The 24,606-nt window shown below is 34.8% G+C and overlaps 2 protein-coding genes across 4 annotated transcripts in view; one reads left to right on the forward strand and one right to left on the reverse strand.

The window, feature by feature from the left end:
• Window positions 1-1,754, forward strand: part of LYN (LYN proto-oncogene, Src family tyrosine kinase) — a 40,355-nt gene extending 38,601 nt beyond the window's left edge. For all 3 annotated transcript variants that reach the window (XM_034429798.3, XM_034429799.3, XM_087890576.1), the window contains exon 13: window positions 309-1,754. In XM_034429798.3, coding sequence (XP_034285689.1) covers window positions 309-511 — 203 coding nt within the window. In that variant the 3' untranslated portion in view covers window positions 512-1,754. The remainder of the gene's footprint in view (window positions 1-308) is intronic.
• A 1,161-nt stretch (window positions 1,755-2,915) lies between these two features.
• Window positions 2,916-23,529, reverse strand: LOC117672414 (kinesin-like protein KIF20A). The gene is made up of 18 exons (XM_087890755.1): window positions 23,416-23,529; window positions 22,565-22,642; window positions 21,150-21,269; window positions 19,998-20,136; window positions 19,735-19,919; window positions 16,071-16,149; window positions 15,361-15,555; window positions 13,147-13,258; window positions 12,261-12,332; window positions 11,267-11,413; window positions 10,781-10,946; window positions 9,630-9,806; window positions 8,330-8,469; window positions 6,138-6,303; window positions 5,557-5,662; window positions 5,395-5,462; window positions 4,024-4,158; window positions 2,916-3,083 (listed from the first exon to the last, which is right to left on the reverse strand). The coding sequence occupies exons 1-18, from the start codon at window positions 23,527-23,529 to the stop codon at window positions 2,916-2,918; spliced, it is 2,367 nt and encodes a 788-aa protein (XP_087746881.1).
• Between the last annotated feature and the right edge of the window lie 1,077 nt (window positions 23,530-24,606).

Consider the following 24,606-nt stretch of genomic DNA (forward strand, 5'->3'; position numbering starts at 1 on the left):
AAGACTTTTTCTTCAAAGCTTAGAAATAAGAAATTTAGATTAGGCCTTTGGAAAACAACAAGCCTCTTTTTGTGTTTTGAAGTTTTTTTTATGATTTTCACAAATAATTTATCTAGGTTAAAGAAATATACCTAAATATTGCATTTCTCCAGGAAGCAAATCCTGCCCATTTTGTGAATAAAATGGATATAAGCACATGTTTTACCTTAGAAATGTATATTTTCCTTTTCTAAATCAGCTCTTCTCATTTTGATATAAGACCAGCCATATTAAAATGTAACTTTTACTTTTTAAAAAAATTGTTTCAGGTATGAGTAATTCTGATGTAATGGCAGCCCTTCAACGTGGTTATCGCATGCCATGCATGGAATCCTGCCCCTCTGAGCTTTATGATATTATGAAAACATGCTGGAAAGATAAAGCAGAAGAGAGACCAACATTTGAATATTTACAGAGTGTCCTTGATGATTTCTATACAGCTACTGAAGGACAATATCAGCAGCAACCATAGAAAAAAAAAGAAAGAATTGTTGCTCTTATTTCCAAATGGCAGGGACCTTTTAATAAGACAATATGATTGAGCCAATTCTTTTATACTTACAAACATACATGTGTTGGAATACCCTAATTGTTTGTGATACCAAAATTGAAAGCTAGAGCTCAAGTGGGCAAGACAGATTATCAACATCTTGCTGAAGGCTTAGAAGTTGTTTTTTTTTCTTCACTGATGCTTTCTTTGTATTTATATTAAGTAAACAATTAGTTGAAATGAATTATGATATAACAGAAGATCATCCTCTGTATAAAATCCTGGTGCAAAATCAAAACTCCATGAAGGCAAGCAACAGTTATTCCAAATACTCTGTGCAACACGCATCTGGGGAAAAAAATTAGTCTGTTTTACAGCTGAGCTAGAAATTATACGAGATGCTGCATTTTGGTTACTGAAAAGCTGCCAAAGATCTGAGGGAATCCCTTTATTTTTCTACCATTTCTTTGCAAAAAAAAAAAAGTTTTTGTAAAAAATCTATTCTCTAAGCATGAGTGAAAATTTCCTTTTAAAGGTATCCTTCAAAAATGGATAGTATGAAATATGCTGGAATTGAGAAGAAAATGATATCACCTTAGAATAATCTTTTGTGGTTTTTTGGAATTCAACAGCTATTTTCGATTCCTAGTTTTTCCCGTTCTGATTATGTCATTTTATTATTCCCTTAATATGTTTAGGGAAAAAGGCAAATAAAATGTGTAGCTTTAGAAATACAATTGCATATTGCAACTAAAAGTAGTATGTTTTGGCACACATAAATTATATGGTGAAAAATAACTGAACACATTTAGAAGCAAGAGTCCTAGTACACAACTTATATTAAACAATATGGGTCTTCCAAAAACATTTCACAATACTGTGCATCAGGATTTTAGCAATTCTACCCATCCAGCCAGCCCCGTGCGCGCGTGCATGCACGCATGCACACACACACAAACACACACACACACACACACACACACACAGTGTCCTGTATTATATATTGGGAGGACAGTGTTTTGGTTAAATTTTCTGAAATGCTTTTCACCACTCTATTCCTATCAGAACACAATGTTTATACCTATGCTCAGTAGTGCTGGTCAATACTGTTATATACTTTTAATGAAGAAATTTATTTGGTAGACTGGTAATCAGACTGTCAACTTGTAAATACAATTTCAATGTTTTTGTGATTTTAATAAATAAGCATTATTGAAAATCTGAACCAATATAAGATCAATTTCTTATTCCTTATTACAATAATGGACAGCTTCTTTAACAAATTAATTCTTCTGGATTTACAGATATGTGGTGTTTGAGTACATCAAATAGATGTCTTAGCTAGCTGGTCAGTGATAAAGAATGCTAGACCTTAGACATTATCTGGAATATCACACGTTTCCATTTTTCCTGTAATGTACCTAGCTTCTCTTGTAGTCTTTTCTAGCTCTTATAGTACTTGTTCCTTTCCTTGGATTTTTTAAAATAGATTCTAGTATGGACAATAAATCCAGATTTTTCTAGAAACTAATTTGGATTTTTGACAAATAATAACTGCAGAGAATGAACGTACCTCACTCAATATACCCCATATACTTCTGACAGCTTAACTTTTGCAAAATATTTGTCGTCTTTTACTAATTAAATATATAAAGTTATACAAATTTAATGTCTTGGGAGTTCCATATATTTTACTGCACTTATAAGGAAATAAAAAATTACAGATGGTGAACATGTACAAAAGAAATATAGTTTATTGGTGTCAAAGAATTAGTCATAGTATCAAAATATAAACAACATGTCAATTATTAAAATTGTCCTAGCTGAATTCCTGGGGAGCAAAAGAATAGCTTTCTGCACATTTTCACAATGGTTATAAACATAAAGTATGTGAATGTTAAGATCTAAATATTATATGCACTGTTACAGTAATTAAAAAAATAAGTTTACAAAAGAGGAAAATGGGAATAAAGGAATTTTAGAAGAAGCCATAGCATTCTTAATGTAAATATTATTTAGCATGCTTCCCTCATCTAATGTCCACGAAATATGTTGGTAGAATAACTCTTCCTGACACAACGGCAAATTCTGTGGGTTGTAATCCCACCATCAGGAAGATGGCAAATTTAGCATCAAGATAAAAATTTCAATTTGTTTCAAGTGAACTCTTATGCCAATATTACCATGAACAAAATATAGGACATTTTATTCCTTTCAGATTAAGTTTATATCCCTATGGTTTCCACTTTTATAAATTTTGATTCAGTATGTCATGATCAGTATTATAGTTTCATTTTATGTGCTACTGACATCAATCGGTGATGCAGAAAGTGACACCTCAGCTTTTTTCAGATTTTACTTTTCAATGTCTTAGGAACATCTGTTACTAATGTTTCAGACTTGCAAAGAAGCCCTTTTTGGATTTATGTTGTTTAATACTTTCTGTACTTAATAGACCTTTGCTTTCTTTTAATTCTTCTTGGAGGTGAGATATTGTGGGTTCAGGTTCAAGGTCATATTTAGGCCTATTTTGAAGGCAAATGGTTTCTTGTTCCTATGAAAGCAAGATTTGTTTAAATAGAATTAGAACGTTGTCTTTTTAATCCTACTGCCCTAGCTTCTTCCAAAACTGCACATCCTAACTGAATTTTAAAAATATGGGGAAGAAACACTCCAACATTGCTATCTGTACTCATTCTAGCACCTAACTTACTCTATTACTCTGATATGAATAAATGAATAATACTCTTTTGGAAGTGGTTGTGGTACCTTTTCAGAATCTTGAACAACCATATGAGATTGAATATCCAAATTCTATTTATTTTGCTTCCCATGACTAGTCTTCCAAAAGAATATTATTAACAACCAGGATTTATTCATTTCAGAGTTAACTTTAAACAGTGCATTGCACTCTGAAATTCCCTTTAGTGTCTACGTTGGAGTTGCTTAGATAGTAAGATGGAAGGTTTATTCATTAATAAATAAAATAATAAGTGGTCTTTAACAATGACTCATTGTTCAAATTTAAAACAATTCTGCATGAATGGCAGTTATAACTAGGTTTTGTACTTATGGACATCACAGCATGAATCGTGGTTGTGATTTATCACTTTTCTGCAAGCTGTCCACAAGAAAATCAAAGGGGAAACTGGCAAAAGTTGGAAGTTGCAGTCACTTGAGGATAAGGTTCTCACTTAACAACCCACACAGTCCTTGCTTAACAATGGCAACCAGGACCACTGGAACTGCTGGCCCTAAGTGGTGCAGTCATGTATTTTGGGATTTTCAATCCCGTCACTTAAAAATGAAGTCTCAATTAGCATTGTTAAGCAAGAATTACCTGTATTCACAATTACTTTTTAACTGAAGAAGCAAAATAACAGTGAAAAAGTTAAAATGATTTTAAATAAGGCCAAGAACAGTTTTTGGAAAGCATATCTCAGCATATTATTTTGAATCTTGTAGCAGAACACAGCTCTAAATACATTTTAAACAGATATGTGACTAATCTTAAGACTCACCATCTGCTTTAATGTAGTGTTCTCCTCAACTATTTTTCTATATTCTTCTTTGGCATCTTGCAACATTTCGTTTAACTTATGAATTTTCAATTTCAATGATTTTATTAACTGCAAAACAAAGTGTTTGAAAGTATTGCTATCATCAACTGACAGCTTATGGTCTTTCATCATGTTACATGATACTATTAAATGTTTTATAAAATCTGCATATGTAAGAAATATAATGTTCTAATATGCTGAAGTCGTATCCAATCCACTGGGAAAAAAGCCATTTGGAAAAGCAAATGTACAGTTTTAGTTACAACTTGCTTCAAAAGAACCCTTGACTTTCTTCATTTGTCTCCCAACACTTAAAGATTATTGAAACAGGACTTTAATAAGTTGAAATGCCTATTTCACTTTCTTCCCCACTTCTTTTCTTTTCTTTTATATCAATCTTTAAATTCTAAGCCTGCTGCAAAAAAAAGTTATGTAGCTGTCCATGTGCCAGAGAGCCTCTAGAGCAGGGGTGTCAAACTCAAGGCCCACAAGGTGCTTAGATGTGGTCCATGAGGCCACCCTGGAAACAGCAAAGGACTGGCCCGTGGTGCCTCTGTGAGCAAAAACCGAGCTCGGGCGGGATGCATGTGCAGCCCCGCAGGCCCCATTTTCGCTGGCAGAGGGCTAGCAAAACAAAATGAAATGTTTCCCCTTTTGCATTTGAGCATGAAAGAAGGGACCGGAATTAGAAAGGGAAAGAGGAAAGACAAAGAAAAAGAAGGTAAGATGGGAAGAGAGCAAGGAATGAAAAATGAGGAAAGAAGGGAAGGTAGAAGAAAGGAGAATGAAGAGGAAAGGAAAAAGAAGAAGAGGGAGGGAGGGAGGGAGATTATAATGTGAGGGAGCATCTGAGGGAAGTATTGCCTAAGCACTTGGCCACCATAGGTACCCGACACAAGTGACGTTAAGCTGGCCAGGCCCCCCCAGCCATGCCTACACCAGCCCCGAGGTCAACACTGGAAAGGTTGCTATCATGCACTGGGCCAAGATCCATAGTTAATTTTACACACCCTTGCAATCATTTCATATGTTCATGAAATACTCAAATTAATGTTCAAGGTAACTTGTCCTATCTTTCAAGATATGCAAATGTGTTTAATAATACTAAAATTATCTACACTGAAATTGTGTTTTTAAGTATTTTTTTTTCTCAGAATTATGCATCAATGTAATTGTTTTTTGATTTTTCTTTTTAATATTTTTACATTTTTTTACACTATATATATTTTAATCTATATATAGAATGATTATGATAATGCATATTTTAGATTATAAATTATTTTTTATAATAAACAACAAAGGTACCTCATCTCTCTCTTTATACGGCTTCGGTAAAGCACCTGAAGTTTCTTCCATCATCTTGCATTGAGCATCTGTGAACACCAAACAAGGATAAGAATACTGAATACTGAAGAATAGTGACCGGCATTCTAAATTGTAGGCAAGTTTAGGACACAGTCTTCTTACCTAGATTTATCTTCCATTCTGTAGAGTCTGAGCAGGGAATTTCCGAAGACAGGCTATTTTGTTCTCCAAGTTTTAGTTTCAGCTCTAGTATTTTCATTTCTCTTTCCTGAGCAATAATATTCTATAATAGTTTAGGGCTTCATACAAATCAAACAGTTTTAGAAATGCAAGAAAAATCATTTTGGATATTGGTTTAACATGATTCTTCTTTGTCCTTCGTCCAAAATTTTTTGTTTTAAATGATAATTCAAAATCTATTTCCTTAATCAAAATGAAACTTTCTAAAAAGCACAAGAAACAATTTACACCTCATGCTTGATTCTGTTTTGACTTACCAGTATTGAATTTGTAAATAATTTCATTTCTAAAGTTTTTTATAATTCTGCTCGTGTAAGCAGAGATTTTATGAAGTTAGGTGGCCTTATAAACATGACAAATGAGACCAACGAACAAACAAGCCATTCAGTGTACTCTTGGATATATTTTCATGTTTTACATTTACCAACTATACTTTGGGATAGAATTCCTGAGATAGCTATACAAAAATGCCAAAATTTACAATAGGTTAAATCCAGGCATACCTGAACCTTTTCTTGTTCAGCTATGAATTCTTCTATTGGAACATAACGTTCTTCAACTTGGTCCATTGCACATGTGTATGCGTGCTTCTTTATGGCATCTTTATACATTACAAATTTATTTTCCAATTTTTCTTCATAACTTTCTTTCAAGTCTTCTAAGCGTTTACTGGATCAGCAAGATGCAACAACCAGAACACAGAGAACTTTTTATTACTTAATTATTGTTATATTCAATTCCTTGCTCACTGACCTTGATTTCAACCGGTAACTATTGAGAATGATTGGTATAATGCTTACTAGTTTCAGATACCAGCTGTTTGCATTTCCTTTTACATATGAGCTTGCTCAGAACTTTTTATATCTGGATCAAGATATAGATGTAAGCTTAATACAAGAGGTGCATGTTCATATTCAACTATAAACCACTTCTCAGATAATGCATATATAAAGGAGAATATTTGTAGCTCAGGGTTGAAATGAGGAGCCCTTGGTGCTCTCTGAGCTTTGTTGTTTTCTTACAGACATTTCATTACCAAAACAAGGTAACATGATCAGTGCCAGTTCAGTGAGTCCCAAGGACCCATAATGCATCTATCTTATTCCCTCACTAGTGAATGGAAAGAATCATTTTCATCAATCCACTTGCCTTGTCAGGCCATTTTAGCTTTCCTTGAAATATTTTATAAAGTAAAAAGAAAAATCACCTTCATGTTAAACTCAGTTACTGATGAATTACGGTACATAAGCAAATTCATGCATCATTCTAGGCACAATACAGAAATTATTTGCCATTCCATCTACTTTTCGGAGTGTTGGTTTGTTATTTTTTATTTCTGATTCTCCAATCTACCCTGAAAGCTTGGATTTTCCAGGTTGTTCCTCCATTCAGGTCCTAACAAGGTCTAAACTTATTTAGCTTAGCAAAAGTTGGCTGACTTTCGCCATCAGCTATGAGAACATCATGCCTGTTAGTGTTTTTATTTAGCTAGTTATTTCTTGACACTTACTGTACTGTACCTCTGATACAGGCAAATCTTTAAAAACCTGGAATCATACTGCAAAAAAGATACTGTAAAGCTAGTTTGATTCATTATCAAATCCATTAACAAGGGCTGTTAGTGAATTCCTCTGCCCCTCCCTCCATTGAAGATGTAAATGCCAAGAACAGTGGTTCTTGAGTACTTGTGACTTGTTGATCATAAGAGACAATACATTATAACTAGACCAGTGTCAACCTTGGCAACTTTAACTTGCATGACTTCAGCTCCCAGAATTCTCCAGCCAGCCATGCTAGTTAGGGAATTCTGGGAGCGGACTTCCACATATCTTAAAGTTGCCAAGATTGACATACACTGAGCTAGAGTGTTAAGTATTTTCTATATTACTCTGCCTGCACTGTGTCTAATTTATTGTTAATTTGGGATTACTTTTCTCTGTCTTGTTTTTTTCCCAGGCAATGCTCTTGGACTCTCTCTAGTACAGTATCAGCATTGCCTGTCCCTGTATTGTATTTCTTGTAAACAAATATCCTTTCTGTTACAATTCTCATTTTCAGGAACTCTCTCATATACACAATGCTTTGCCTTCCAGCATCCACTTCTGTCTTTTGTTTAATGATATGTCCACTGAGTGTTTTCGTAAACAGCAGTATTCCTTCTGATATAATATTTCATAAAACATAAATGGTGTGTAACAAGCCTTGATCTAATAGTCCCTTCCAAATAAACATGCATGAATAGGCCATGTATTTTAGCTTTCTAAAGTTGGCATCACCTTATTGATAGTTAATTGGATAGAACTGAAATGATGTATCAAAATTACTGGTTCTAATCGCATAATATATTCCACAATATTACCAAAGTTTTCTGTGTATTATAGAAGCATAGAAGTGCTCAAAATACTTGGAAATGATATGGAGCAGCCAAAAATATGTAAACAATTGCCATAAAGTTTTAATTTTAATAAAACAAAATGAAAATAAGCTTTAAGCTAATTCTTTCGAAGTAACTTAGAAAGCTGCTACACAAAATTAAGGTAGATCAGATCTACCTTAATCAGGGATCTATCATTGCTGCAGTTCATATTTATAATTGGATTCTTTTTATGCAACTGCTGATTCATTTGGCTGTCCTTGAAATGGGACAGGCAGATGACTTTTGTCAGTTCTACCAATATAACTTCCTATGGCATACCTCCAAGCTTCTTCTGTTTCCATAAGTTGCTGAAACATTGCTTTGGCCATCTCTTTGCGTATTTGGACTTCAAGGAGTAATTTGCCTTGCCTCTCTGCAATCAGTTTATTCTTTAACATCTCTGTGGTTTTCAAGAGATCCTATAGTACCAACATGAACCATATATAGAAACATGAAAAAAATGGAAGTGATACATCATGCATGAAGAAGTCAAACCTAATATTGGAAGTTCACTAGCCAGAAGGCTTATCCTTAGACGTTTTATCTCAGGTTGTGCAGTACTACTAAAAATGGCCCAATGTACTTCACATATGAACTGTATTGATTTTAAAATTTATTCTACTAAAAGCTTGGCCCAATTAAGTATATCCTCTTTTGTTGAAATAAATGGAAAAATTATTACCATTGCACTGGTAGCTGAACATATGGCTGCCATAATTGTTCATGCAGAAGTCAAGGGTGATTTCTCAACTAAGAATGCATATTGCATAGCACGGTAATGCAGGAATAAAAACATACAGTGTACCAGTGACTCCTTGTGTTTTACTGAAAGTTTGCAGATATTTCAGAATAAAACTGCAGGCAAGGAACATAATGCCTAAATTCCTGCCATTCTTATTTGAGTTCTGAAATTCACTAGTGGTGATGAGCAATTGAATAATTTTTTTTAAAAAAGTCTTTATTCTGGATATTGAATTTCAGAAAGTAAATAGATGGGGAAAGGAGGTCTAAATCTATCATATGCACCCACTCCAGTCTGAATTACAAGCTTGTGTCTTTAATTATATCTGTAGTTCTTTAGACAGGTTCTCAGATAATAGAAAACTATTTCTTTCTATCGTTTTTTTAACTCAGGTTCTTCAAGAGAATGAGGCCTAAATCAGTGACTTTTATTGCAAAATGATCAACCTCCTCTGGTTTTTTCTGACTTCATTACTACTTTCACAAAGTCACTAGTAGTCCTATGGCACAATCAACATGTATCTGAGTTTACTTATCAAAGTTTCCAGTCCTTAAACCATAGCTCTTAACTTGTCATGATTCTTTTTGCATATGGACAACCCACATTTAACTGCTTTGAATTGGAAAAGTTATGGGTTCCTTCATTTCACCATGCCATAATATGTTTTAGTCATCTGATACATGTTCAACCATTTTGGATTTACAAATTATAGTTTATGGTTTACAATTATATGTTTTTCAACCAGCTATAATTTACACAACAATTTTTTTGTTAAACAAAACACAATATTTTTTTTTCCTGAACATATTGTATTGTAAGGAACTGGTTTTTGACTACCTCATGGTTCAGAATAGTAATGTCTATTTCCTCATCTTCAGAGGAAGAGGGAATGTCGGTATAGGTGGGAAATTGCTCAATTGATATGTCATCAAAATGCACTGTAGGTTTATCTTCTCTCCTGCTATACTTTGGAGGAAAATAATCGAAGAGTTTGTGTTGAAATGTTGGAATGACCTAAAACACACAAACAGGCACAAAACACGTTTTAAGATTGGTTAAAAAGATAAGATCATTGTTTTAACTTAATTTTGTTTTGTTTTTTTACTTTCTTTGAAAAACTATCAGAGAAATTCTATTAACTTAATGGAAAAAATGTTTAGTTCATCATCAAGGGGTAATTTAATGATGGAAGACTGGTCAAAATCCATAGACAAAAATTGAGTACCAAGCAAGAAATATAATTGGTTAAATATGGAGTTTAAGATATTATTATGTAAGTAAATATGTAGATATATATATAGGAATATAAATATAGTTTACCGATGTGATAAACTTGGAAAAGAAGTCGCAAGACTTGATTTATCTTTATTTGTTGTGTTTGTTGTATTGTTGTATATATGTTTGTTTGTATTTTTTAATCAATAAAAAATTAATTAAAAAAATGATGGAAGACTGGAAATTCTGCTAGTATAAAATACAGTAGATACCTCTAGCTATTGTTACTACCTCTTAATAAGTTTTTTTTTTACTAGCTTTAGTACTTTCAGCAGTAAATACCCATTCATGGGTATGTACCCTGTCATTCAAAATTAAATTTTCACCACAAATGTATAATTTTCTATTCTGAAACTAACAACATAGAATGAGGTAATGTATGTTCCATCCTATTTGGAAATTGGACAGGCAGTCTGAGGCTGGAGGGAACTGGACCTCAACGTATCTATAATCTATAAACATTACATATATTGGAAAAATCACTAACAGCAGCTTCAACAATTGAATACTATTGTTCTCACACAAAAGCAGTTAAATGCATAGTGTGTAGTTCAGGTTAATTTTAAGCATCAAAGAAGGAAGGAGTAAAATCATCTTTTCAGTTCAAACAAGATAAGCTGACAAAGAAAACAAACCAATCACTATGGTAAAAGTGGTAGTATAAGATACATGACATGCTCACTGTATTGTAAAGGATATAGCATCTTTCTTACTTGTTTTGCTACAGCAGAAAACTTCATTACATGAAGTGTTTCATCATATGTGGAAGCACATTGACTAACGTTGACAATCATGCAGGCTTTGCCTTTACCACAGAAGAAGGGTTGGAAGAGGCGAGTCAGTTTACTCTCTCGAAAAGGAATATAAGTTGGCCTTAATCTTGGAGTAAAAATTGTATAAATGTTAACTTCAGAATCAGGATAATTTGCAAAATCCAAAGATGTAAGGTAAGAGTCAGAGAAAAGGAGAGATAAACCATTTTTTTTGTATAGCAATTAAAACGTGTGGTTTTTGGGAAATGATACTGGCAAACATAACAATTTTTTATTACCTGCTGCAGTAAACAATTGCATTGTGTCATGCTGTCATTACAGATTATTTAAGGAAACTATAACTATCCTTTCATACTATTTGAAGTTATTAATGTATTAAACAGTTTTAAATTGAAGTTGTACCAAACTTTTATCTATCTTACTTACTTTGAGTTTTGATTTTGTTTCAGAGCTGCAATGCATTTTCCAAGAATAAGAAGAGAATTATTAATATTGCCAGCTTCTTTCAGTCTGTCTCCAAAGGTTTGAGCTTTATGGCATCTTTCTGAACCAGCCAGGTCACAGAGGGAAAGTCTGTACAAATCAACACATCCATCTAATTTCTTTTGATCTTTCATTAGTTGAATAAATGAAAGCAGCTGTTGTCATTAAGGTAGCTAAACTGTAATTATGAAAATGAATTCACTCTCATTCTGTAGGAAGCAAATATAAGGCCAGTGATTAATGGCCTTACGCTACTTGTCTGGACTACTGCAATGCAATCTGTATGAAACTGCCTTTGAAGACTATCCAGAAACTGCACTGGAGTTAAAATACAGCAGTCTAGTCATTGGTAGGTGTCTGCTACTATCAGCATCTAAAAGCTGTATTGTGAGTCTTGGATTGGCTGCCCATAAGCTCTAGGTACAATCGTAAGTGCTGATTTTAACCTATAAAGCTTTATAACACTTACGTTTAGATACCAGCAGGAGTGCCTTCTCCAACTAGATGCAAACTCTCAGATACATTTTTCCTGAGAAAAACTACTGGTATCATCACATTTTGATGAGATGAATATGCTGGAAGCCAGGATTCCGCCCCCCCCTCCATATGGTCCTATACTTTGAAACTACCTTTGTTTGAAAGTAAGGCTAATTCCTCATTTGGTTGCTTTGCATTTAGTTAAAACACAGCTCTTCTGAAGGAACGTTTGGGACTAATGGGATGTTCTCAACTATTTATACTATATGTATACTTTTTTGGTTGTTATATATTTTTATATATTGTAAATTGTTCACCATTGATGTTTTAATTATGCATCTTGCATAGTTTACTATTGTTAGCTGCTGTAAGTGCTGGAGATTTGACATCATACAAATACAATCAATCAATAAATCTACATTAGTATACTGTACTCTATCATTAGTGAAGTGACACTTACTCAGAGATTCCAAGAGTACGTGGCACATCTTCATCACTCAAACTGAGGAGTCGAATAGAAAATATACTATGACTAGGGGAAAAAATCACCAGATATGTTATGTTGTGTTCTAATTTTTGTCAAGCATTTTAATATTTCACTATGGCATATGTATAGCATAACTATTATTATCAGTTTAGAAAAGTATTTGAGTAAATTAGTGAACTGTTCTAGTAAAGTAGTGAATTGTCCTAGTGGACAATCACATAAATATGAACCAACAGTGTGCTGCAGCTGCCAAAAAAGCCAACAGTCCTAGGCTGCATTAACAGAGGGATATAATCAGTGGTGAAATCCAAATTTTTTTTACTACCAGTTCTGTTGGTGTGGCTTGGTGGGTATGGTGTGGCTTGGTGGGGGTGGCTTAGTGGGCATAGCAGGGGAAGGATACTGCAAAATCTCCATTCCCACCCCACTCCAGGGGAAGGATACTGCAAAATCCCCATTCCATCCCCACTCCCGGGAGAAGGATATTGCAAAATCTCCATTTGCCAGTTCTCCGAACTACTCAAAATTTCTGCTACTGGTTCTCCAAACTACTCAAAATTTCCACTACTGGTTCTCCAGAACCTGTCAGAACCTGCTTGATTTCACCCTTGATATAATCAAGATCACATGAAGTGTTAATATCATTTTATAATACTTCACAGTGCTAGAAGAAAACTGAAATCTGTGAACAATTGTGGTTGGTTTTTTTTGTTTTTTTTGCAGTTCTATAGCGTTAAGCTGTAGTCAGTCTTGTGTACATACTTTCTTCATTCCTTTTCCATCATACCATTTATTATACTTTGCATGCAATATCATTAGCTCAAGAAGGAAGAGTAAAACTAAATTAAATGAAGCAAACCTTCGACTGGATTGCTGGTTCATCTTGGTGCATGCCAAGCTTCTGTTCTTATTTCCTATTTTAAGTATTTTACAGGCCTCTTCTGAATTTGATATATTGACCCATTTTAAATCTGGGGGAAAAAATAACATCAGCATACATTAAAAATGAAACTATAGCTCTTTTTATTCACTGTGCAGTTATACAACTTGTTGCTTCTTTGCAGTGCATTCCTGTACATGGCTATTCAGAAAGTACTCCTGCTGAGTTCAAACTAACCCTGCTTTTGAACATAAAATATAATATGAACATAATGATAATGAACATAAGATAACATAAAAAATGGACACACATGTTTCTTTCTTGTGCCCAGAAAACAATTGTCAGGGCCTTAAACAGAATAAAAAGATGACACAAGATGAATAAAAGAGAATAAAGTGATAACATAAGATAGGGTTTCGACTTCTCACAAAGCCTTGACTCAAGACCAGTATAAAAAGCACCTTTTACTGTCCAGAGTTGTCCCACTGTTTTTGAGCTGAAATTTCACCCTAATTTTTGAGACAGATTTCTATTTATAAAATAATATTTGAATTCTGGTCTGAATTACATATAACTAACAAGAAGCCTACATATTCAATAAAGCTGATGTTAAGATTAGCCAAATAATGAGCAAATATTATTATTAACAAAAAAATATAACATTGTTTTAAAAGTTATAGAACAACCAATTCACAAGGCACTCTTATTCCAAGTTGTAACTTGGAAACCAATAGAAGTTAATACAGGTGTCATCTTCTATTATGAAAAGGGATTTTCATTAAATAAGAGACTCAAACTAAATTACTTGCTTTTGAAAAATAACAAACTTTATATGAAACTGAGCATTTTTTTGCTACAATAATCAATTTCTGAATTTGCCTAAGACAGGGGTCGGCAATCTTAAACACTCAAAGACCCACAAAGGTCCTAACCAGAAGACCCGGTTCAATTCTGGAGCCAACCGGAAGTCCGGTTCCCTCACCATAGTCTCCTCCTAGCATCCTTTTTCCTCTACCTGTCCTAAACGAAAGCCCTATCAATTGTGGAGCCGACCAGCAACAGGGAGCCACAGCAGAGGGATGAAAGAGCCATATGCGGCTCCAGAGCCACAGGTTGCTGACCCCTGCGCTATACCATAGACAAGTGGCTGTTCCATCTCTTCTTAAAATCCTCCAGTAATGGAGTACCCAAAACTTCTGAAAGCAACTGTAAGGAAATATCTCCTTAGTTCTAGGTTGGTTATCTCCTTGATTAGTTCCCATTCATTGCTTCTTGTCCTGCCTTCATATGCTTTGGAGAATAGCTTGACTCCCTCTTCTTTGGCAGCCCTTCAAATATTGGAACAATGCTATCATGATGTCAGTGATCAATACAGTGGAGATTTTGTACATGTTAAGGCTTTCCTTGTCAGAATAAGAAGGAGAAAGAATTGAATTATTTTAGCATTGAGGCAATTATGGGAGATATCAAGTGTGATTCACTCATGGGGTAAAGACCATCTGAAGACAGCTTCATAGAGATATGATAGAACAAGCAACTTGCTAAGGAATAATTGTACCCTGATTAGGTGCATGTGAGAATATGACTATAGTAAATGTTTGTGGACTCCATCATAAAAAGTGCCTGTTTCTAGGCAGAGTTGTGCAATAATGATCTTGGGGCTTAAATACACGAGTTTGGGATGTGTGTGTGAGTTTTATTGTGTTTCTAATCTAGAATTTACTGTATGGCCATTTAAACTTTAAAGTACAGTGCCTTCTTATTAAAGGTTGTATTAGCACATGGGTCGGCAACCTTAAACACACAAAGAGCCACAAAAATCCTAACCGGAAGCCCCCCACGTTCAATTTTGGAGCCGACCGAAAGTTGGTTTCCCCCACCATAGAGTCTCTTCCTAGCATGGCATCCTTTTTCCTCTACCTGTCCAAACTGAAAGTCCTATCAGTTGTGGAGCCGACCAGCAAGAGAGAGTCGCAACAGGGATGAAAGAGCCACATGCGGCTCCACAGCAGCAGGTTGCTGACCCCTGCCCTAAGAGGAGAAATAGATTCCATCTGCTATTGCAAAAATTGTATATTCATTTAGTGCCGGACAATGTCCCAAGAACTAACAACTAGGCTACCAAAATAATCATTGAAACTGATCTTAGACCCAGTAATTGTCTAGCTAGTAACAACAAAGTGACAGTATTACCTTTAATGTAAAAGTTTCCTCCTTGATCCTCACAGATTCTTAAGACTTTGCGCTTCTGATTTTTCAAGACTGGTAGTAAGTCAAGTAAGTCATAAATATATTCATTATAAATTTCAAAGAAGGAAACCCAAAGTGATGCCAAGGTTTTCTGATCCATGGTATAAGCCTCTGATTTTACAAATTCAGACTTGTAATCTGTTTACAAAAGTTTGAGAGTCAGCAAAGAGAATAGAAGGCAACACTTATTCAACAAAGTAATGAGATTTTATTCACATTTATACATTATTATCCTTGTTAAATGCTAGTATTAAGGACCTAATTTGATGCCTAATGATGCTTCAGAATGTTGGCTTTGAAGAACTGGTGGAAGACATACAGCTTTGTTTTGACATATTCCATATTATTACACAAAATTTCTGCATTTTATCTCCAGGGCATGGCACTTTTTCACATTATCCTAACAAGATGTACATGCACATCTTGTGCATCTTTCTTTCTGTGTGTGTGCGAAAGAGAAAGAGAGAGAAAGAGAGAGAGAGAGAGTGAGAGAGAGAGAGAGAGAGAGAGAGAAAGGAAGGATGGGAGGAAGGAAGGAAGGAAGGAAGGAAGGAAGGAAGAAAGAAAGAAAGAAAGAAAGAAAGAAAGAAAGAAAGAAAGAAAGAAAGAAAGAAAGAAAGAAAGAAAGAAAGAAAGATCATTATTTACTTTACCTAACTGGTCCAAAGGAAGGTTTGGTGAGTTGTAGCTGTATGACATTGAATCTGAAGGTTTCCAAATATTTTCAGTCTCCTTAAAAAATATTATATAGATTAATTATATTTTATTCTTATTCAGTTATATGAATTTGTTTTTTAAAAAAAATTAAAAATCCTCCACACTTTCCATTTTTAAAAAAAGCTATTATAGCTTCTAATGAATCTAGCATTAAATGCATATTCCCCAAAACTTCACATATTCATTCTGAGAACACTAAAGCATGTCAGGATTTTCCAGAGATTAACATATTAATTAACATGCTTTGCCATTCTCCTGCCTTATGTGTGCATCTATTTTTAATACATCATATGGCTTAGTTCACAGACAGCAATGTTCTGTGTATTATTAATGTATTTTTATTCTATTATTCATATAAACTTTAAATAATTTTGTAAGCAATCCTGCAAGGTTTTAATCTTTATTTTTGAATATGTGGCTATTTCAAGACAAGCAATTCTCCTGTGATGAAGTTTGATACCCAGTTATATACTTGGAGCTGAATGTCTTAACATATTTCAGCAGCTTCTGGAAACTACTGGTAACTGAAAAGTAAAATACAGATCGTCCTCAAGTTATGACCACAACTAAACCCCCCCCATTTATGTCACTAAGTGAAACATTTGTTAAGTGAGTTTGCCCCATTTTACGACTTTTCTTGCCACCGTTGTTAAGTAAATCATTGCACTTGTTAAGTTAGTAACATGGCTGTGAAGTGAATCTGAATTCCCTATTGATTTTGTATGTCAAAAGGTCTCAAAAGGTGATTTCATGATCCCAGGACTCTGCAACCATTATAAATATGAACCCTTCGCCAAGCATCTGAATTTTGATCATGTGACCATGGGAATGCTGCAATGGTCATAAGTGTGAAAAACAGTCATAAGTCACTTTTTTCAGTGCCATTGTAACTTTGAACAGTCACTAAAGGAACTGTTGTAAGTCAAGGACTACTTGTACAATGAAATACTTGAGCTGCATGTTGGATCACCAAAATGATAATTAAAAACATTATTTCACGCATCCTCCTTAATGCAAAGATAGGTGCAGATAAAAATAGTTTCAGTCTAGCTTTAGGAATTGTTTTAGCTCTTGTTTTATCTATTTTTCTTTAGATTTATTTTTATATTATTTTTTTCCCAGTAATTAACCTTCCGTATCATAGGTGAACATATGAACTATAATATGAAGGCAGAAATTAACTTTAAAGAGCACACCCATGGATTTGCTTAACTGATTCTACAGTTTTTGTTCTGTATAGAAAACACCACCTACTAAATTTTTTTAATTGCCTGTGGACTCATTCACGTCTAAAATTCTGGCTAAGAAAAAAAACAACCAGCTCCTATCCTAGAAAAAGAAATGGTGGGTTCATATGACTTAAAGGACTTACACTGTTTCTTTATTCTTCTTGCCAATAATCCTTGCTCATCATAAATACTATATGAAATTTCCAGGGAATGTCTAGCTATTACTGGAAATGCAATTCTAATATATCATCTTCTCTTCTATTGACTACCATGAACAATAGGAGAAATAGCAAACAATGAAATTCTTCTTTGTTCCTTTGTGGCTGCACTGCTTGATTCTAAGTTGAAGAATAATATTATAACAGAGTTGGAAGGGACCTTGGAGGTCTTCTAGTCCAACCCCCTGATTAGGCAGGAAAGCCTACACCAGACAAATGGTTATCCAATATCTTCTTAAAAACTTCCAGTGTTGGTGATCTGTCCCCGTACCCACACACACACACACACACAGCCAGTCGAGGGTTAAGGAAACACTTTGGAACGCACCCAGTTCTTATCTCCCACTTGGCAGCGATAGACACACCGTCTGCCAAGTGACTTTATTTTCAAAGTAAACCAGAAAGACAAAATACTCAAGAGTCCAAATGTCCGACACTTTAAATCTTTCTCTCAGCAGCTCCGGACGAGGCTTTAGTGACTATTCAAGGTTTGCTTTGTTCGTCACAAAAGATTCTTGACCACCACCCTCTATTATATAGTCTCTGGGGTGTGGTCCAGTGACTCAGTTCTAATCCCTAGCACGCCTCCCAAGCTGCTGCAAACGTTTATCACGCCTTCGGAGGCGTGCGTCCAGGAATGATGTTTCATTATCACTTTGATTCGAATCAGCTGTCTCCTCTCCCTCGACCGGCACTTGAGACAATGCCAGAGGGGAGGGGCCTGGAGAGGGAGGCCTGGCTGACTCCTCTTCCTCATGCTCGGAGCTTTCTTCCTCCGATGGGACAGGCTCAGAGGGCGGGGCCACAACAGTTGGAGCATTTACAACTTCTGAAGGCAATTTGTTCCACTGATTAATTGTTCTGTGAGGATATTTCTCCTTAGTTCTAAGTTGCTTCTCTCCTTGATTAGTTTCCACCCATTGCTTCTTGTCCTGCCCTCAGGTGCTTTGGAGAATAGTTTGACTCCTTCTTTGTGGCAACCCCCCTGAGATATCGGAACATTGCTATCATGTCACCCCTAGTCTTTCTTTTCATGACTAGACATATCCAGTTCCAGAAACTGTTCTTTATTTGTTTTATCCTTGAGTCCCCTAATCAGTGGTGAAATCCAAATTTTTTTACTACCGGTTCTGTGGGCGTGGCTTGGTGGGTGTGGTGTGGCTTAGTGGGCGTGACTTGGTGGGCGTGGAAGGAGAAGGATCCGGCAAAATCTCCATTCCCACCCCAGTCCAGGGGAAGGATATTGCAAAATCTCCATTCCCACCCCACTCCAGGGGAAGGATACTGCAAAATTACCATTCCCATCCCACTCTGGGATAGCCAGAGGTGGTATTTCCCGGTTCTCCGAACTACTCAAAATTTCCGTTCCAGTTCTCCAAACTGCTCAAAATTTCTGCTACCGGTTCTACAGAAGCTGTCAGAACCTGCTGGATTTTACCCCTGCCCCTAATCATCTTTGTTGTTGTTGTTGTTGTTGTTGTTATTATTATTAGTCATATTTCTATGCCGCCCACTCTCCGAGGACTCTGGGCGGCTTACACCAAAGACAGTATACTAAATAGCATATTGTCCCCAACAATCTGGGTCCTCATTTTACCCACCTCGGAAGGATGGAAGGCTGAGTCAACCTTGAGCTGGTGAGATTTGATCCGCTGATCTGCTGAACTAGCAGTCAGTTGAAGTAGCTGCAGTACTGCATTCTAACCACTGCGCCACCTCGGCTCTTTGTTGCTCTTCTCCGCACTCTTTCTAGAGTCTCAACATCTTTTTTACATCGTGGCGACCAAAATTGGATGCAGTATTCCAAGTGTGGCCTTACCAAGGCATTATATTCTTGGTCTTTCTCCTTCACCCTGCTTTCTACATGAAGAGCATGATAGTTTCTTTTTCTTCTTAAGCTTTAGAACAGAGAGCTCAAAATTGTGAGCTTTCTATCACAGAGGATAACTTCTTTAAATACCTTGTTGTTTTGATCTTAAAGTCTGTCTAGGTACATTTAATTGGCTTGGTTATACTCTTACACATACACACTGCTAAATAAGAACCACAATGAATTACGTAGAAAATTCTAGTTAGGATTATGTGGAGTTTTTCCTATGAAGCCTTATATGACTTTTAACACATGATAATACCAAACATATTGGTCCACTTACCTCTTTCAAAGAAAAAAGAAGTGCAGCTTTCATGGATTCTTCTTGCTTAACTTGCATGTCATTTAGCCTCTTGGTAAGATTACTGAAGCAAGGTTTTAAATTCATCTTTGAATACTGTCTTCCTTTTATATGATTAAAGATCATATCAAGAGAACGAGGAAGAATGCCACCATCTTTTGGACAACCTAAGGATACAATTAATTTTGTTTCCTTTCATGCTGTAAAATGAGAAGATGTTCTGAATTTTGAACCTCAGATTATACCTTGGACTGTGAAACTTTTGCCTGCGTTAGTAACGCCATAAGTAAAAACAAGGCCATTTCTTCCGTCAAGGTAAGCGTTTACAATGTCTTTCATTGTGCCTTCAAAAAATTCATTTTGCGTTGTATCTGGTCCAAAAACCTACACAGAGAATACAAGTTATTTTCAGAGACAAATTAAACAGGATGCATGAAAGCTTTACAAACAATCTTTACAACTTTTACTTTTTTTTTTTTTTAGGAATGTGCAGATTATTCCAAAAACACTTCTATTAGATTTTTTTCCCATCCCTTTTCATCAAGTTTTCCATTTTTGAAACCACAAGAAAAATCTGCATTGGCTTCAGAACATAATTTATCTAATGTAACTATGGCACATGGATATTAGATATAAAATTCCCTGGTGAATATTGACTATGTGATGGGAAAAAAAAGTGATGAGAAAACATTTCTGTCTAGATAGTTGAACTCATGAAGCAGCAAAATGCATGTTGGATTTTCCATTCAAAATAGCACTTGTGGAAAATAAATTATTTTAACTTTTAAAAGGTTAACCGTCAAATTCAAGTATTATGGTTCTGATCTAAATTGGATTCTCCAGGAACTGCTGTTAGAAATGATCATGTTTATACATACTTTATTTATTTATTTATTGATTGATTGATTGATTGATTGATTGATTGATTGATTGTTCAAATTTATATACCGCCCTTTTCCTGAAGGACTCAGGGCGGTGAACAGCTGAAGATAAAGATACATAGAATACAAAATTTAAAAATAGTTTAAAACAAATTAAATAGTATTGGCCCACGACAATTAAAACACCCCCAATTTAAAATCAAATTAAGAACTAAATTACTCAATTAAAAGAGTTAGGATTTTATGTGATGTTAGACTGACCAGAGGGTGTAGCAGCCAATTTGATTTTGAAAGCTTTGATTCCACTGAAATAATGAACAGTCCCTTTACTGTTGGTTACTTGGTTACTATTGAAAACTAATTTGTACTTAATTATATAGTGTATAAAAATTGAATATTTGTATATTTAAAACTGCAATTTCTTAAAAATTACTAAACAAAAAAATATTTTGACACTAATTTACCTGTGTTTCAAAACTCTGAAAATGGGGCATGGGGGAAAGAGGGACACTTTACCTTTGTGAAGGTGAATTGATGTGCAGATTGTCCAATCTTCTTTTCATTAGTCTTTATTTGGGCCAATTCTTTTGGAACCTGAAGTGTTACTGCCTCTTGATTTTCAATAATTAAGCAGTCCTTAATACAAAAAGCTTTTTAATATCCTTTACAAATTAAATGATATGACACAATGTCCAAGATATGCAGTATATGCAAACCCCTTGTATTATCCATTTAGTGTTCATAACAACTCGATGGAGCCCATCGCAGAAGATATTCTTATACAGCAATATTTTTCAAGCATTGACAACTTTAACTATGTTGATTGGGGAATTCTGGGAGTTGATTCCATACATCTTAACATTGCTAAGGTTGTTAAAACTGTTCTATACCAAGAAAAGCTATTTTCTGATATACATTCAGACAGGAGAACCAACATATTTAGATTTTAGGATCTAAATATTATGCTCCACTGTACATTTTCAATGTACCCAGCTGTTTATTTGTATGTTTATTTTAAAAATGCATTAGTTATCCTATACCTAAAACATCTCATATTGCTGTTTGATTAAAGCACAACCTAATCTATATAAACACAATCAATATAAAACATATTAAAAAGAATTTAAAATAGCAGTCTTATGCAGAAATCAAACTATTTAAAAGCATAACAGGAGAAAAAAATCAAAATACTTTTAAATGCATAAAATAAAAATATATACCAAAAGTATTTCCTAACTGAAGAGCTCTTGCTAAAACAAATGGCTGCCAAGTAGTATAGACTTGTATAGACTTAAAAACAGTAATTGGGAGCAGCAACTCTATTGCTAGGCAGCATGATGTCACATGGCCACACTCGCTTCCAACAACTGTGTCAGTTCTGGTTTCTGTCATTAAAAAAAATCTTGCACAGTTGTTAGGCATGATGTGAAGGATTGCCATTTGCAGCCTACTGTTGGTTTGCCCACTGATTTTTTCTGTTGGAAGCCAGCAGTAAAGCTCATTAATGGTGATCATGTGAGGATATTTGTGATGCCCTAATTGCCTGAATTATGATCACATGACCACAAAGACACTGTAAGGGCTGCAACAGAACCAGTAATAAGTCTTCTCATTCAGTGCGGTGGTAGCTTCAAAAAGACACTGAACAAGTGGTCATTAAATGAGGACCCCTGTAGCATGAGAGCCATAGTAACAGGTCTACAGCAGTGATTTCAGAACTCAACTAGAAATACACTGGAAAAGACACATTTCCATTAATGGCAAAACCATTGTTAAGGCAATCATAAACAAATCAATAACGCATTCTAGTATAGGTGATATTTAGACAATGATGATGAAAAACAATCTAAGAGCTTGTTAAGAAACCAAAATAGTGAAAGTAAGATTTTTAGATTACTTGTTCTGAATATTCAAAATGATGTATAACAAACCTGGTTTTCATTATTTTCAAGCTCTGCCTTTGAGAAGGGCCGAACTCTCAAGTAAACTTTCAGTGGCTGATATAATTCCTTAAAGAAGAAAATAATAAATATATAATGTCTATTTTATCCTTTAGAATTACTAGTCTTGAATATACTACCCTTTACTTTCTAAATTGCCTCAATTTTACTTTTGTGCCTAAAAATTTACTTCTTTTAAACATTATTTGTTTAGTAAAACCAGCTCTGTACATGCTCATGATTTAACTTTACATATGGGAATGGGGTGAAAAATATTTCTGATTTTAAGGGATCAAAGTTTGTATCAGGGTTCAAGCATCACAATATGCCCTAATGAGGTTTGTTAGATTTACAAACTACTGTTGTAGTTTGTAAACCAGAATCTATGACTTAGTCTGTGGTGTGAATGCAACAACTTGTAGTTTATACAAATAATTATGAATCAGTAAACCACTGCTTCACACAATCCATAAATCAGGCCACACAGTTTAAGTTGGTTGCAATTTTTTATTATTTAGGTCCATTAATCTGGTACATAGTACATGCTGCTCATCTTAACTTTATTTCATTTTCCTTGTACTGTGTTTTCAATCACTGTGAGAAGCAACCATGTAACAAAAACAACACATTGCTCTAACTCTCTTTGTGTTTATTATGTTCATAATTACTTGGTCCTTTTATGATATAATTTAAGATTCATCAGTGAGATGACAGGAGATTTCTCCAATGTTTCATGGGATAGACTTGAGGGTTAGAGAATTTAGCGTTCACATACAGTATGTTACGTCAAACCACAGAAATCTAGACAAGCGTCTTTAGTGGTTAAACATGAAGTCATCTACCTTCACTTCTTGTTGTTCTTCAGGACTAGATACTTCAGACAACTCTTCACGAGATACTGCTTCTACCAGGCCACATCCCATGAAAGCAGTTCCATAATTTTCTTGGCAATTCATTCTTCGCTATATGACAGCAGAAAAAAAAAATCCTAGCTTGTATGTAATGTCCTTTTTAAGCAAAAAAACCCCCTGTAGTTAGTGTTATGAACCTTTGAACCTAGTATTACCTGTTAGACAACTAATTATAATGTAAATTTTTAATGATCATAAAGATCCATTGATTTTAATTCAAATGTGCTTAATCATTCAGGATCCAAACCAATGTATCTAAAATTCACCACAAATGCTAAATTAAGAGTACTTGGAGACACTGCAGGTGGTGCAGCTAGTTAATTTTGCCTGGATTAGAAACAAACTAAGATTGACCCTAAAGCTGCAGAACAGACTAGGAAGTTGATCAAATTTCTTGCAGAATGGCAGATCACTTATATATTGTTCACACACACACACACACACACACACACACACAATGCTTGGAAATTGTCAGCAGCTATGCGCAACTTGAGAGCTTTTTATTTTTGCTCAGCTAGTTGATTTTGGAGGTGCTTGGAGGGAAGATAACTGGGAAACATAAAGGCTATGAGCTAGCAGGAAATCGAAGTAAATAAAAATATTTATAAATAAATAAATAAATAAAGGCAACAATTAAGGACTTCCATGTTGTAATACAAAACCAAATACTGTAGTTGTATTCATTAAATCACCAGAATTTAAGCTTCTCTTTATTAAAGTTAAATGGTTCTTTGAATCTCACCAAAACAAAACAAAAATCATATGTAGCACAAAATAAAACTAAGGCCTAAGATACTGATGTATTAGCGCAGGTAGAGTTTTAAAGGTAACAAAAAAAACTTGTAGCCCATCACAAAAGAAATTTAATGACCACTGCATGGTTGTAAGAGCAATATAAAATTGCATCATTGTTTTGGTAAGAAATACAAACTGATTTTGATTTAGCTCCACATCCTATTTTTGCTTCAACTGATTTGCTTCTACACTTTCAAAACCAAAAGTCTTTCATTTCATCTGGTAGCCATAAGAATGGAATTCCAGACCAAAGAATGTCTGCTTGAATTTGTAAACTCCATTTGATTCCTTTCCAGTCTTTGTGGGATTATTTAATAAACAGAAGTG

The sequence above is a fragment of the Pantherophis guttatus genome, chromosome 3, assembly GCF_059756535.1.
Source record: "Pantherophis guttatus breed Tessera chromosome 3, ASM5975653v1, whole genome shotgun sequence".
Classification (NCBI taxonomy): domain Eukaryota; kingdom Metazoa; phylum Chordata; class Lepidosauria; order Squamata; family Colubridae; genus Pantherophis; species Pantherophis guttatus.